At 44.2% G+C, this 15,371-nt stretch overlaps 2 protein-coding genes across 2 annotated transcripts in view; one reads left to right on the top strand and one right to left on the bottom strand.

The window, feature by feature from the left end:
- slc25a26 (solute carrier family 25 member 26) overlaps window positions 1-8,739 on the top strand; it is a 56,802-nt gene extending 48,063 nt beyond the window's left edge. The window contains exons 9-10 of the mRNA XM_040116148.1: window positions 13-86; window positions 7,408-8,739. Of these exons, the coding sequence (XP_039972082.1) occupies window positions 13-86; window positions 7,408-7,504 (171 nt within the window). The 3' untranslated portion in view covers window positions 7,505-8,739. The remainder of the gene's footprint in view (window positions 1-12; window positions 87-7,407) is intronic.
- Window positions 8,740-10,151: 1,412 nt separating this feature from the next.
- Window positions 10,152-15,371, bottom strand: part of lrig1 (leucine-rich repeats and immunoglobulin-like domains 1) — a 38,026-nt gene continuing 32,806 nt past the window's right edge. Inside the window, exons 15-18 of the mRNA XM_040159627.1 lie at window positions 14,253-14,687; window positions 13,483-13,617; window positions 12,954-13,241; window positions 10,152-12,400 (exon numbers count right to left, since the gene is read on the bottom strand). Coding sequence (XP_040015561.1) covers window positions 12,198-12,400; window positions 12,954-13,241; window positions 13,483-13,617; window positions 14,253-14,687 — 1,061 coding nt within the window. The 3' untranslated portion in view covers window positions 10,152-12,197. The remainder of the gene's footprint in view (window positions 12,401-12,953; window positions 13,242-13,482; window positions 13,618-14,252; window positions 14,688-15,371) is intronic.

The following is a 15,371-nucleotide window of genomic DNA, read 5'->3' on the forward strand; positions in this document are numbered from 1 at the left end:
CTTTCTCTCTAGGCCGGGTCGACCACAGCGAGCGGCAACATCCCAGTGGTGCTCTGCGATGTGTGGAAGAGCCGAGGCCTTACAGGGTGTGTGTCTTAATTTTAAAGGAATCTTCAAAGGCCAATCTTGATTGTTTAAAACCAGATGGCCTCTTTACACAAACCGTTTTATCTCAGCACATTTAAAAACCTCTTATTTTTTAAGTCAGCCTGGTCCCTCAGGTGATCAAGTTTGATGTTGAACCTGCTTCGATGTGAATTTACAGCTGCAGCTGAAAAATGAGTTGCGTAAAAGCTTTCCCTGCCATCTTGCTGTACTGTCCTATTGAGTAAGGTGTAATAGGGGCCAATTGGAAGGGTTTATTTGAGTGTTTTGATGTGTTTATGATACGCACCAGACAAAAGGCCAGGTCTAATGGGGCCAAACAGGGCTGCCAGCACTAAAACCCGCCCTCAGCCACGGTGAATGATAGGCCTGCTTGTGTACAAGCCCCCATCATTCAGTTAGGATGCACCTCGGCTTAATGCTCATAGCAGATTTGGTTTGGGACTGGGCCAAACACCAGCGGGACATCACTCTCCCCCTCTCTGTCTCACAAACACACGCTTACAAGCCACTGGATCATTGTTTGTTTTTGTAGCTGCAGTGCTGGAATCTAATCACAGAGAAATACATTTCAGCTTTGTGTTTAATATGAACCAGGGGTGATTCTGCTTCAAACTAAAACATCAGAATAATAACGATCACGTTTGAGACTCCAGAACGATCTCAATGAGGTGATAGTTAGCAAGCCCTAACTACAAATCCCATTCTCCCAGCTGCAACAGTAACCAACTGGTAATGTTCAAGAGAGCTCTTTGATGCCAGTCCCCACCTCTGCACCACACCTTTGATGTTTTTTCTCTTTTTTTTCTCCTCTCTCCTTCTTTATCTCCTCAAACTATCCTCCTGGGCTCAGCGCTCTCTCTCTTAAATAAGGCTGAGCCCAGAGAACGTGCACCATGAGCCGTACAGCATGACGAGCTCCTGAAAATCTTTCTCTCCCCTGATATTGATGTAAGGAGAGAAGAAAAAAAGAAGGAGAGCAAACTAAGAGAACGAGAGAATGTAATGCAGAGACAAAGGAGAGTGTGTAGAAAGCGAAAGGGGGTGGGGGGTGGGGGTCTGTTGTTCCACAGGGCCAAAGGCCTGGTGGTTGCGCTGGTGCATGCCTGATACAAATTGCTGGGGCTTTAAAGCTGTAATTATGGTAATAGGCCCAATTGCAGTGTAGTGAAGCTCTAAAGTATTTCCATGTGTGTGCCATGCCCCAGAGACCCCGGGTGAGCTGAGAGCAGAGGAGCTCACACTGGCCTCCCCCAGTAACCTGCAGAACAACTAGACTGCACCAGGAATCATGTCAGAACAAAGACTAATAGGCAACATGTCCTCCAGGCTGTGTCTGCTTTGGGCTTAATGTAAACCAAAATGGAAGAAAAGTAAACAAATGGCATGCTTGTACCACATACACACAACAAAGCAGAGTGTCTGGAAGTGTGTGGTAAACCTTAATTGTACTTGTATGGTATCGGCAAGCTTTGGAAATTACGTTGAGGAAGGTGAGCTCTTTTCACCTACCTAGTTCAAATACACATCTTGCCTTACATAATGTGATTGGTGGAGTAGAGTCCTAGAGTGTAGGAGGAATCTATTACTGGCTCTGCTCAAGTGAAACAAAGACACGTGGAAATGCAGAAGGTCTCAAAGTGTAGTATTTCTGCTTTATGAAGCGAGAAGCCATTTTTATTGGGGATTCCATGTTAATCAATTCCCTGCCTTTGGTGATAATAACCCAGATCTCAAACTAATGAGGGAATTCATTCTTCACATTTTGTTAAATGGATTTGATGCAGCTGCTTGAAGGACGGCAAGAAACCAGGAACAACTGGAAACTCTATGTCCAAAAATGGATCACAACGACCTCTCTTTGAACAGAAACATAAAACTAATTTACAAAATTGGAAAACACAGGCAAAAGATAAGGCAGGTGGTGTTTTGTGTTTTGTTTACTGTCAACGTATTCTATAAAAATACCAAAATCAATAGTGGGTTAGTCCGTCTCTCAAAACATCACAACTTCCCCAGTCTGTGGCCTCAAGCCTGTTAGTTCTTACTGACGATATGAATTTTTAAAAATCAGGCAAAACTATATAATTCAGTTATTTTTTTTTTTTTAAAAGGCTAAATTAGTCTCCTAAAACAGCTAGGTGCTGTAGTTTTTGGCAAATGTTAATTTTTGCAGACTATTTTCAGCTGCGGATTTAGTGCACCAGCAAATATTTATGGAGGCAGGACAGATGTGGGAGTCCAAATAAACTACAGTGCCCATGTTCTAGTTAATAAAAAACATGTAACCCAGTGCAATAGTGATGCTCAGTGTTGTGTCTTAACAGTTTAATAGAGGAATAAGGAGCAGACCATAGAAAAAACAGAACATTCCCAGATTTACCATTTAAACAAATGATACGCTACTGCAGAGGGACTGGGATTAACACGGTTGTGGAAAGGTGTATTGCCAAAGAACAGCCTCGGTGCCACAGATACAGTCTGTATCCTTCACTGTGTGTGGTGTTTGGGTGGACAAATTTGGTTCTCGCGTTTTTAGGGAAAGTGTTATAACATCTGTGTTTCTGACTTGACAGGGGTTATTAACATCCTCCTTTCTGTCCAAGAAATTTAAATACACCCAGCCCCTACTGAAGGAATGTATAAAACATCAAAATATCTCAGTTTTGATTAAGACCCACACAGGTCCACAGGTCTTTTTCTTTAAAATTTATCTAATGGAAGAGTTGTAGAACTAAAGATGCCTATTTATTATAACCTCAGCATTGTTCCTAAACAAGTTCCAGACATTTTTCTTTCACTACATTGTAAGATTTCCACCCTTCTCTTCTACAGGAGCACCAACATCTCTCTAAACTAAAGCCAAGACGTTTTCTTTAAGCTCATCACTATTCTTCCATATGCTCCTGTCAAGCCTTGAAACTATATTTAGTGCGATTCCTCGGGAGAGGTCATTGGCGGACAATAGGGGGATGACAGCTCTCAAAGGCGGGCCAGGCTGTGATGTCAGAGTGAGTCAGGGAGTCGAGGGGAACATTGGAGCTCTGGCCCTGCTCTGACGTCCCAGAATCCACAGGTGGGCCTGATCCCAGACAGGAAATGTAACGCCAGTCCAGAGAAGAGACAAAACAGGAGTGTTGAGTTTAATATTAGTTCATTCCTCACACTGCTGGCCATCACGTGAGAAGATAGAGGGGAGTACTTCAGGACTTGTTGTGTCTACTGTGTCGTTGTTTAGCTGTCCAGCTACTTTTTCTCTCTCCATTTGTTTTTTTTTTTCCGTCATTGGATTTTGATTAGCTTTGGATCATGTTTAATATTGCTGTGTGAGTAATGCTAAGTAATTGCCTGGAGCAGGCCTGTGGCTTGGGTTTCAGCAGATGGTGATAGATAACTGTGGAGATGGAAAAGAGCACGCTGAAGGGCAGGACAGCAACCTCTGACTAATGTCTCCACGTACATTTGGAGCATTTACACCAGTCCGTGCTTACACAAACACGCTTGGATTCTCTCTCTGTCTCACACATACGCACTCTATATGTCTTACACACTCACCGACCGAGCCCAGCTATCCCTTCACTGGCCTTCTTTTAGAAACACCCGATCCGGGCCGGTGGCATTCGGAAAGGTTGGAGCTATGTGAATGTTGGGGCTGTATGGGAGATCCCTGACATGCTGGGTACCTTGTACAGTTTTGCAGTCGACAAATGTGATGTACGAGCAGTAAGTCCAATTTGTGACCCAAATCACAATTCCCTGGGGGGGGACTTCTCGTGCCCATTTTGGATTAAAAGTTGAGCAAATTAATTCTTGACCCTCTGGACCGCTAAATGAAAAGATAAAAGATAGGTCCAGGATATTGAAAGTCTGTCTTAAAAAATATTGTATCGCCTGTGTGTATGTGAGATTAGGTCTTGGTCGCTGTCACTACTCCACACCGGCCCTGAAGAATTTCATCGGTAATGCGACTATGCCATAAGAAAAGAGGAGGGGGGGGCAAAATGCTCAGCCATCGGGCTGTACAAAAAATGCACTTGAAAATTTCGGCTGAGGCTCATATGAGGCTTCTTCGATCCCAATAACCTAAACTGAGTCGGTAACTTTCAAAATGAAATCCGATTTTGTAGAAATGTCCCTCTTGTCGTTTGCACGGACAGTAGTTCTGTGGTGAGCTGTGGCGGAGGGATACCTTTTAGTAGTCATGAGGAGGCCTTGTTGCTGCTTCCAGCTTATTACTCGCATGTTACAGAGTGAATCAGAAACGCAGTACAAACCTAGTCAGGTCGGACTTTGAATTTGAAGAGGAATTCACATCGTATAGTGAAAACACTCTAGGTGAGCTGCTGACTGTAAAATGGTCATTTCAGCCATTTCTAGTATTTTACTCACATCTCCACTGAACTTCAGTCGGGTTGATTGATAAATAACCCGTACTATGTATTTATTTGCACTTAACCCCCTCGTCAGCTGTTGTTAGCTCAACTGGTGATGGCACAGCTGTGCTCCTCAGCCTTTTCTCACAGCAACTCTCCTACTGTGGTAATCATCCTCTGAGAAACGGGCTCCACATACATGTAAAAACCCCCTCAGCTTTGCAAATGGTGTATTTATGTACGTTTTTCCCGCTGTTCGTTGCAACTTGGTCCTTTCCGGATCTCTCAGGGGAAATCTATGGAATTCTTTCGCTCATCGCTTGTTTCTTTTAGAGCACCCTGGATAAACACAGACACGAACCATGTTCTGTGTCTTCTAAGGCACGGATGAGGCGGGAGCAAATCGAGGGGGTCTTGAGGACAGAGAGAGAAAAAGCTGGATCGACTCTGAGATGTCATACATGCACAAATCTGATCCAAACACATAGTCGGAGCGGGTTTTTACCAACTTCATTTGTATGCAAAAATGCTCCAGCTATCAAATCTGCAAAATACAAAAAAATAATTTCCTAGTTCAGAGCACAACTTCACAAGTAAATACTGGTTAACAACAATAAACCTACACACTCCTACTAACCCTCTGCATCAGCTCCAGAGGAAACTACTATCCGGGGAAACATGAAGAAGGAAAATGGTATTAAATAGACTGTAGCTTTGAAACAAATTGTGTACCAAATTTAATGGCAATAAACCAAAAATGTGACCTCATTGTGGCGCAAGAGGAATCCATATTGTGCTGAGATATTTTCCTCGAGTCAGTAGGACCCATTTTCTGGGGAGTGCAGATGTCTGTACAAAATCTCAAGGTTATCGACTCAAGTTTCTGCTTATTGAGATATTTCAGTCTGGACCAAAGTGTTGGGCCGACAGAGCGATACAATATTGACAATATTTCAAAAGTCCTGTAAAAATTATAATGGACAGAAACACAAGTACTAACACACACACGCCCACGCAGATGATGTATGCAGACAGACATTTTGTGTGCGTAGACAGTTTCATGGACTTTTTCTTCACTCTCTCTCTCTCTCTGTCTCACACTCACACTCTCTCTCTCACACACACACACACACACACACACACACACACACACACACACACACACACACACACACACACACACACACACACACACACACACAAAATACTCTTCATCCATTACATCTGGCTTGGTTGGGTCCAGACCATGTGAGCGTGGGGGCGTATTGGCAGACAGAAGGTGTTAGTAGGCAAGAACACGGCGAGAAGGAGAGAGCGAGAGAAATGGGAAAATAAGAAGAGCGAGAGACACGAAAAGGCAGATGAACAGACGGGACAAAGTGAGCACGTGTCTGAGAAGTGGATGACGCAGCATGAAAAGGAGACGGAGGAGAAATCCCCGAACAACTGAGCCAGCTGAGGGGGCCGTCGCTGGACAGGGAGACAGAGAGAAATGGATGGATGGACAGCGGAGGGACATGTGTGGATGTCATCTGGCCATCAGTCATGCACAGAGAGAGCGAAATGGGGGGGGGTGAGAGCTCCAGGGAGGCCTTAGGGTGGGGGCTTGAAGCCTAATCCCAAAAACAGCTGTATGTAGCAGGGAGGGTTGGGAAAGGGGGCTGGGGGAGGTTCTTGGGAGATGGGTGCTCTCTCATGTCCCATCGCATTCTCTGACCCCTGCAACATCAACAGCTTCTCGCTCAGTCGCTGTAACTTGGGCCCCTTTCACTCTTTGTAAAGTGGCTCCAGGAAAGAGGCCTCATGTTTGACCCACTCCCATGGACCCTCTGCACCCGAGTGCGGGGCCCTGCCCCGACGACGTTGCCCTAAGTCACTCACAGATACTGTGGATCCGTGGACTGATACATGATACAGTCTGCGCTGCCCTCAGCTCTGTTCACATTTTCTCTTCAGGGAGATGATAAAAGCTGCAACAGGCAAAAAAAACCAAAACAATCGACTTCGTCCTGAAACGCTCCCTCGAAGTGAAGTGAAGGTGTGTGTGCACGTGGCAAAGCTCAGACATTTCCAACATGTTGTGAAAAATGTCGTGCACTGTATGGGACAGATACCGCATGATTAGGCTTTACTGGAGAGGGAGGACTGTGCTGTGGGAAAAACATGCTTCCATACTCAGGTTTATTGCCGTCATGCTATTCATTTTCTTTCATGTCACCTCTTCTGTGGACATATTTGTTTTCTCTCTTTGCTTAGTGGGGACTACACTGAGTTGTGTATGATTGAAGTAGCACTCATCCTTGCATGGAGCTTTCCTGCTTGTTTTTACACCACCAGCGAAAATAAACTCAGTTCATGTCTTTGGCTTTAGGATGTAGATTTTGAGGGCCTATTGCCAGATTTCTCATTTAGAGACTTTTACAATAATTTCCAGCAACAGTCTTGCCTGATATCTGCTTTAAAACCAACCCCAAGCTCTTAAACCACCATAAGCCATGCTGTTGTTTTCTTTGAACGGAGCTCTATTAATTAAGCCATCTTGTTGCACCCTCTTCTTCTGCAATGGTTTTCATTGGTTTCAGTGGCACCCGAGGGGAAATTAGCGCCACCAGCTGTTTATCTCGACAAACCAGCTCCTAATATTCACGTAACAGTAGTTGATGGATATGCAGATAAATTGACTTGACATTTGGAAGAAAAATTTAATGAGTAATTTAGTCTGTAAAATGTCCGAAAATAGCGAAAAAAACCCACCCATCACTGTTTCCCGGAGCCCATGGTGACACTTTCAAATGTCATGTTGTGCCCGACCAGCAGTCCAAAACCCAAAGCTCTTGTAGGGTTGGTTAGGCTATACTTTTAAATTTTCAAGAATTATTTAAAATGCTAAATTTATAGCATTTGTCCTTCTTTCCATCTTTTTCCGCAGTCTGTTTGCAGGTAGCGTACCAAGAATGACTTTCATCAGCGTGGGTGGTTTCATCTTCCTGGGAGCCTACGAGAAGGTCCGCCGCACTTTGCTATAGCGCTACGGCCTCTCTGACTGTCCCGAGCCCCGACCTGGTGGAGGAGCCGCAGGGAGACCATCTCTGGAAGTAGCACCCTTGTCCCTTGGAGCCCCCCATGCCACCCTCGCCTCTACGCTGCTGGGCCCCCAAGAAGCAAGGTGGTACACCTGGTGCTCGGGGGAAGACTTGTCCACAAGCCCAATCGCATTACCCAGCATTATCAATGCCCTGCAGATTGAGTTTAACAGCCTCAGTCCCACTTGTTGAGCAGCACCAGTGGTTCGGTGAAACAAAGCCACACCCTGTCATACAAGACGAGTAGTGAAGCATCTTCACTGTTTAATGTGTGGATGAATGAGTTATGGTTTTAAAGACTGTCTCTTTTTCTACTTTGGTGATTCCTCTGGTTCCCAGTGGGCTGCCCGTTGTGCTTTCTAAAACCTTCTCTACATTGTTTCATGATTATTTTAATGTTTTATCCATATCTTCTCCTTTCTATTAAGCCAAGACTCTTGAGTTAAAGACCCACCGGGGAGTCGCAGTAATATCTCACCATTGTTACATTCCCGCTGGAGCACAACTGAGATCATCCATCTGCAAGAGCTTTAAATTTATGCTTAAAATGCCTCCAACAATAGACCACTTTGTTAAATTAACAGGGCTTTCGTTTTATTAGGAGCCCCAGGTGTCCTGTACAAGCCTTTTCATTAATAGTTTGGGATATATCTATCATGTTTATTGTGAAATATAGTTGTGAGGTGACTGGAAAAGATTATCTAGTATTGTACTTAAGATGGTGACTTTTTTGGAAGGAGCAATTCCTTAATCTCAAACCTGTGGAAATGCAGGTTTTTATTAAAAGTTGGTTTGATCCAAACCTTTTTTAAGTTGACCTTTTTCAGATGTTGCTGTTCCTCTCCTTGAAGGCACCAGTAGAGCAATGAGAGAACACGCATTGCTTCCTCCATCCAAATCACAAAGAAAGTTACAGTAAAGGTTGAAAAGATACAGTTGTTAACACAACTGGTTTTTCACTGCAAAAATCATACATATATGGTTAAGAATTAAGTTTAAGCGATAGTTGGACATTTTGGAAAATGCATTTATTCGCTTTCTTAACGATAGTTAGATGAGAAGATCGAAGAGGCTACTACCAGCCATCGGCTAACCTAGCTTAGCACAAATGCTGGAAGAAGGGGGAAACAGGTAGCTGGGCTCTGTCCAAAAGTAACAAAATCCGCCTACCAGCACTTCTAATGAAACAAGGAGATATAATCTTTGTTCTGAGCTAAGATAACTGGCGGCTGGCTGTAGCTTAATATTTAGCGGACCGACACTGGAGTGGTATCGATCTTCCTATGCAACCTGTAAGTGTGTTTTGATCCAGCTTTGTCAGATTGTAATAAAATCAATTTTTATGAGTCAATTTCTTAAACAGAGTGAATGCTTGAAGTCATACAGATTACTTACTCTTCACTGGGAATAGCTCATATATATTGTTAAATAGGTATGTAATTCTTAAAGGATCCGTCTACTCAAATTACAAAAAGCATACTATCCCACTTACTCTCTTAATGGTATCTAGCCATGCACACGGTTCTGATTTTATTTGCCAAGGTTGCAGGATATATCTGCCACTGAGGCCTAGAACCAAATCTATATGCACAACTTGAGTAACTACAGGGAGGTGGGGAAAATAGGGTTTTGTTGATATGTGTGTGAACTGACCATTCAAGTAATTTTATTTATGATGATACAATGAGAACGACAGATGTAACTGCAACTGGCCTTACGCGGAAAATGATATGATTCTGCGGGGAAATAAAATATGATTAATATTTAAATAACTTGTCTGGTTTGTGGTGCAGCAAAGGTTGAAATTAAATGTATGAAGTGAATTAGCGGATTCCTCAGGGCTTCATTTAATGGTTAAGAAAAGATGGCACCAGCCAATCTCAAAAGTGCAGATGGTCTTAACTTTCCACGCATGTTCCGTTTTAAAACAAAAACAAAAACAAAAACAAAAAAACAACCAAGATAATTACGAGATTAAAAAATTACTCCTCTACGTCAGATTTAAGAAGGATTATCTAAATGACATATGCAGGAACATTTAGCCTCAGAATCCCAGTTTTCCCTTCTCGTTTCCAGTGAATTAGCTCAGTGTTGTCCATCAGCAGTCAGTGCAGACGTAAGCTGCGACCTGGTAAATCCGGGGGGGGGCAGAGGGAGATGGATGGCCTCACAGGTGGGAGTGTTTGTCATTCTGCTTGTCACTAGGCTGTTGGACAACAATGGTCGGCGTGTGATTGGTGGAGGCCACAGCCGGGGGCATGTCAATCACCCGGTGACAAACATCCATCTGGAATGCACATTCTGGTCAGCCGCTGACCCTCAGTCAGTCCTGACTCAATAGCAAATATGTTACACAACCCACAGAAGGAAAAAATATGCCTCCTGTCTTTGGAGCTTCAGGGAGCCAGGAGACATTCCTGGTTGGAAGATTAGCTTTGTGTGTTTGTGTGTGCGTGTGTTTGTGGTTCAGGCACAAGCTACTTGACTACTTTGAAGCTCAAGGTCTCTGGGTTTCATGTCTTTGCGCACGCTCCATTTGAAGTGATGGCTTCTCCATAACCACTGACATGTGAACGGCACTAAATGCTAACTCAGCTGTCTGTGATGCTGTTGTCACAAAAACATCCTTTCATGTGTCCACACAGGGCAGAAACACAGGGAAACACTTGTCTTAATAGCAAAATGTGACTTTATTAGACACTTCAATGCCATGTTAGACACTTCACTGTTTTAGCTTTGACATTGGTACAATGGTTTCGGACAGTTTGTTTCAATAAATTACTCAGAACATGAACTGCACCGCACTCCCTCCCGTCCCTTTTACCTGCTACACTGGGATTGGTTTTCCACCAGGGTTCTCTGATTGGTCTTGCTCGTAAAAATCATCTCTGATTGGTTACACCTGATAGCACCCGAGGAGCGTGCCTTCCAGCTTACCTTGATAAGGACCACCGGTATCAGAACACAGTTCAGACGAGGGCACACTGGGAAAACAAATTCGACAATGTAACTACCTTGACTAATCACAGACCCAGAGTACGCAGGGACTGTGACAGTTGGGGGGGGGGGCATCTGACTTCATCCTTCCTCCAAGTTTGGTTAGAGCACATTTCCCAAGCTTTCCCACCGTTCACAGCATCAAGCCGCACCTTTTACAGGTACCTGGAGCCTGAGACGTTATTCGGCTGTAGTGATGCTGAGAAAGTTACTGTTACCACGTGGTGGTGTGACAGAGGTGGAATACTGGCCGTTCGCTTCTGAATGCACAGCGGTGGATCTTGAGGCACATTACAGCAGTAACATAATGACACAATACAACATCGTTCTCCCTGATTCTCCATCCTTTTTTTTTTTTTTTTTTTTTTTAATTATTATTATTAAATTCAAAGCATAAGAATTGTTTAATTTAGCATTCGGCCAATTACATGTTGGTGCTTGAGCACACATAACTGTAGATTTCATGACAGGTGTCCCTGTGTCCATACTGAGAGAACATTACCAGCATTTACAGCTTTGGAAAGATACAACTCCAGCTCCAAATTACAGCTGGTAGCTGATGTTCGTCCACATTGGGTTGCAAACTTGTGCCAAAGTCACTCTCCTGGACAAATAACGGACCTAACTTGAGTACGAGAAGAATCTTTTCTACCAAACTAGCTCAGAGCAGCTTTGCAGTAACATGTAGTATTGTGAAACAGGTGGAAGAGCCTTAACGCTACAGTACGTACTGTCGACTTGTGTGGAAATATGTGGAATGTCTCCTCACACGGAGGAGATTCCTGCATTCCTATTGGCAGATATCGTGTACTCAATCTGCGTGTTTATGAAGTGAGTGTAAAAAGTGCTTTAACTGACCGCCAACAAATATCCCACCTTGAAACATCTGATGTACCTAAATAATTGACATCAAAGCTCTTCCTTCATACAATAACAAGTGTGAATTTTGTTTCTGTAAGGCCATGGTTGGCAGCATTTGTCAAAAGAAAAAAACATTCAAGTGCAATCAAGTGTTTTGTTTTGTTTGCTATAAAGAGAGTACCAGTATCTCTCACAAAAAGTCTGTTGATAAATGTTATTACAAGTTGAGTTTTCTTTGATCATGCAATAAGGCACCGCAGCTGAATGTTGGTAAAAGCTGAAAAGGCTGTTTTTCTGAAGAAAAATAAAAATACCATCACTCCTTTCTTTGTCATGCACATAAATTCAAATACTCTTTTGTAAAAGTTATATAATATATAATATAAGAAAACTCTTATGTACAGTCAAATGTCCAAAGGTATATTTCTCTTTTTTGCCCCTGCACATACATACACTGTACAAGATTCCCTACATTTACATGCTTCAAATGCAAGTCACATTTTTTTGGAGCTAGAATTTTTATGGTCACCTCCCAAGGGAAGGTTTTAACTATGTACAGCTGATACGCTCAGATGGGACGCCACCCACACAAGCTCCGCCTTCAAACTCCGGATGCCCTCTGTGTTTTTCCCCTCCTAGCGCTGCCTGTCAGTCCACATCCAGGAGGCTCAGGATCAATCGCCTCGATATGAGGTAGCAGTTTATTTCCCAGTGCAAAAAAAAAAAAAAGTTCACCCATCTACTACAAGTCCACGTTTTGGGCTGGACGCAGCGCCTGCTAGTCGCTGGCTCTCCTTAGGGGGGCGCTCTCATTCTGAGAGGCTCTGAGGGTGTGTCCGTTGGACAGCAGAGTCTGCCTGAGCTCAGGCTCACAGTCCGTGTCAGAGAGCCCGTGGCTCGGCACGCCGGCCAGCTTCACCGGCTTGTGGAAGGACTCTTCCTGTGATGGAGAGCACGCCGGCGTCTGTCCGCCTCTGCTCGCTGATGAACATAGAAGAGAAGGAGGTGGAATTAGAAACAGGCAAAGTCAATGACGTGACAAGTATGTAGACTAATATGCATTCAGCTTTAGGACAGAGGCGGTGGAATGTGTGTATAGGGCTGCGCTGACACGCGGAGGTGAGAATTGGTATTCGGAGGCCAATTCCTCTGGTATTACTCCTCGCAAAAGAAGCTCAATCGCAGAACAGGCCCCGACGTGCAACTGCAGGAGTTTGGCATCAGAGAGAACTCAGTGCTACTTTTCAGTGATTTTCGAGCGATATCCTGAAGGGCTCTGGGCATGCAACTGTGATACACAGTCAAATGCTGGCAGAAGCCAATCTATCAACAATCACGTAAAAAAGAATTTGTCTTGATAAGGGTTCTTAAATTGCCGATAGCTTCTCATGGTATCACTTGATACCAATGATGTTGCTAGAAAATCTGGCATAATTTGGGGCTGTAGAAAGCCTACTGGATTTATGACTTTATCACAGTGTTTGTGTATGGGATAAGGCTGTTGGCATTTGAACTCTCTCTCTGATCGTATTACCTTTTCTATCATGTTGGTTCACTTGTAACGTATTGTGGTTTTTCGGGAAGGTGGATCCATGAATGTCCTTCCGGATCCCGTTGGGTGTCCCGTTGCAGAGCGGAGCTGTGTACGACCCTGGTTCATGATGCTCCACTGGGTGAAAGTGAGGGTGAGGTGGGGGAACAGAGTGCTGTTGGTACTCCATGCCTCCAGCAGGGCAACAGCTGTGCGTCAGATAGTCGGGATCTTTGGAGTAGCTGTTGCTGTTCTCCATACAATCCGTACACACTACTGCGCCGTCGAAACCTGCAGGCAGGCAGGGAGAGAAAGAAAATAAATGTTTTGGAGGCAAAAAATCAACAACTGTATGTCAACACTGTGGTTTAGACGTCTGCTGTAATTATTTCTGATGCTAAGCAGGCCTTCACAGACAGCGGCGCTCTTTTCATCGTTACACAACGCACCAACTTTGCTCATGGGAAGTGGGAGAAACTGCTGAGGAGCACAAACATTTGGAAGACCAAGCAGAGAACCAACTGTCAGCTACCTGCGGTGTCTACGATGTGTCCGTTGGGCTGAGGTCCACCGCCGGCCTCCACGCGGATACACACATCCTGCCGCTCGGACAGAGTGCCCTGGGAGGAGAGGTAACTGGGCACATCCGGAGGAACTATCGTCTCATCTGGAAAAGACACGAAAGATTGGAAAACAGGACATCACAACCAGGGCCTTGGATACCGCAAGTCTAGGGCTTCAACAATTGGTTGTAGAAAATCTTTCATTTATGGAACTATTTTGATAGACAATTCGTCTTTATGTCATTTTTTCCAGCAAAGATTCACTGGATCTACCTTCTCAAATCTTTTTTGGTACCGAGGTTTTTTTTAACTGGTTTTCCCTCCTTCTATGATATTAAACTGAATATTGTGGGGATGGACTGTTGGTCAGACAAAACAAGCAATTTGAATATATCAACTTGGAATTATGGAAATTGTGATGGACATTTTTTTTTACTACTTTCCGTCAAACAATCAAGAAAATAACTGACATATTACTCAATAATGAGAATAATCATTATTTGCAGCTCTACTCAACTGACAGAAAATCCCATGGCAACAATTTTGATAATCTATTAACTGTCTGGTTGTTTAACAGAGCAAAAGTGGCAAATATTCGCTAGTTAAATGAGAATTGCTCCTTTGAAATATATTCACATAACCTTGCTGCTGGACATACTTTTCTAGTTTGAAAATTTTATAGGGATCCCCCTCAATTACCTTAAAAAAAAATAACTTGACAGAACCAATCCAAGCTCACCTGTGTTGGTGACACTGCACTCCTCACTCTTCTTCCTGGTCTGGTAGATGATGCACACCCACACCAGCGACGTCACCACAATACTCGTCACCACGGCGATGACGATGATCCCTACAGTGACCGTGCTGGGGCCCGACGGCGAGGGGCAGGGGCTTCTGCTCTGCCTCACCACCAGCTGGCTGTGAGCGCGCTCCGTGCCCAGCGTGTTGGACATGAGGCAGGTGTAGCGGCCAGCGTCCTCCAGCGCGGCGGATCCGATGACCAGCAGCTGGTTCCCCGGGGTGAAGTGGTGTCTGTCGGAGGGGCGCAGGGGCTGGTCGTTGCGTAGCCAGGTAATGCGGGGCGGTGGACTGCCCAGGGCCTTACATTGCAGGGCCACCGTGTCCCCTACCACCACGCTGCGATCCTCCAGGTCCTGGGCTAGGTGTGGAGTTTCTGTATGGGACAGTAGTGATGGGGTTTGCATCAAAAGTTTGGAGACTGCAGGATTCCTGAGGTCGGTATTTTCTATTATTCTATTGTTATTCTATGGCATCAAAGTTTTAGATTTCTGTTCTAGGGTTTCTGCTGTTTACAGGATCTGTTACAAATTGTGGGATCACGGTGATTCAGCTGGATAGACTGAGCACAAAGTTTGATGTTCTGAAAACCCATGAAAGCTTATCTCGTGATGAGGTTCTCATCCAACAATTATATATATATATATATATATATATATATATATATATATATATATATACACACACACACACACACACACACACACACACACACACACACACACACACACACACACACATCTGAGGTCAGATCTACTATGCTAACAAATTCTGAAATCTTTTAATTTGACACATTTTAATTTTGACATTATGAAACAACAAGATCTCTCTCTCATGACAGAATCCTCTTCAGAACCATGTTTTCTCCACTTCCCCGGCCACTTCACATTCTGCTGAATGGAGAAGATTGAGCTGAATGTATGTGTGTGTGTGTGTGTGTGTGTGTGTGTGTGTGTGTGTGTGTGTGTGTGTGTGTGTGTGTGTGTGTGTGTGTGTGTGTGTGTGTGTGTGTGTGTGCGCGCGCGCGCGCTAAGGTAAGCCTCTCCATTCAGACTGAGCA

The sequence above is a fragment of the Xiphias gladius genome, chromosome 21 (assembly GCF_016859285.1).
Source record: "Xiphias gladius isolate SHS-SW01 ecotype Sanya breed wild chromosome 21, ASM1685928v1, whole genome shotgun sequence".
In the NCBI taxonomy this organism is placed as follows: Eukaryota; Metazoa; Chordata; class Actinopteri; order Istiophoriformes; family Xiphiidae; genus Xiphias; species Xiphias gladius.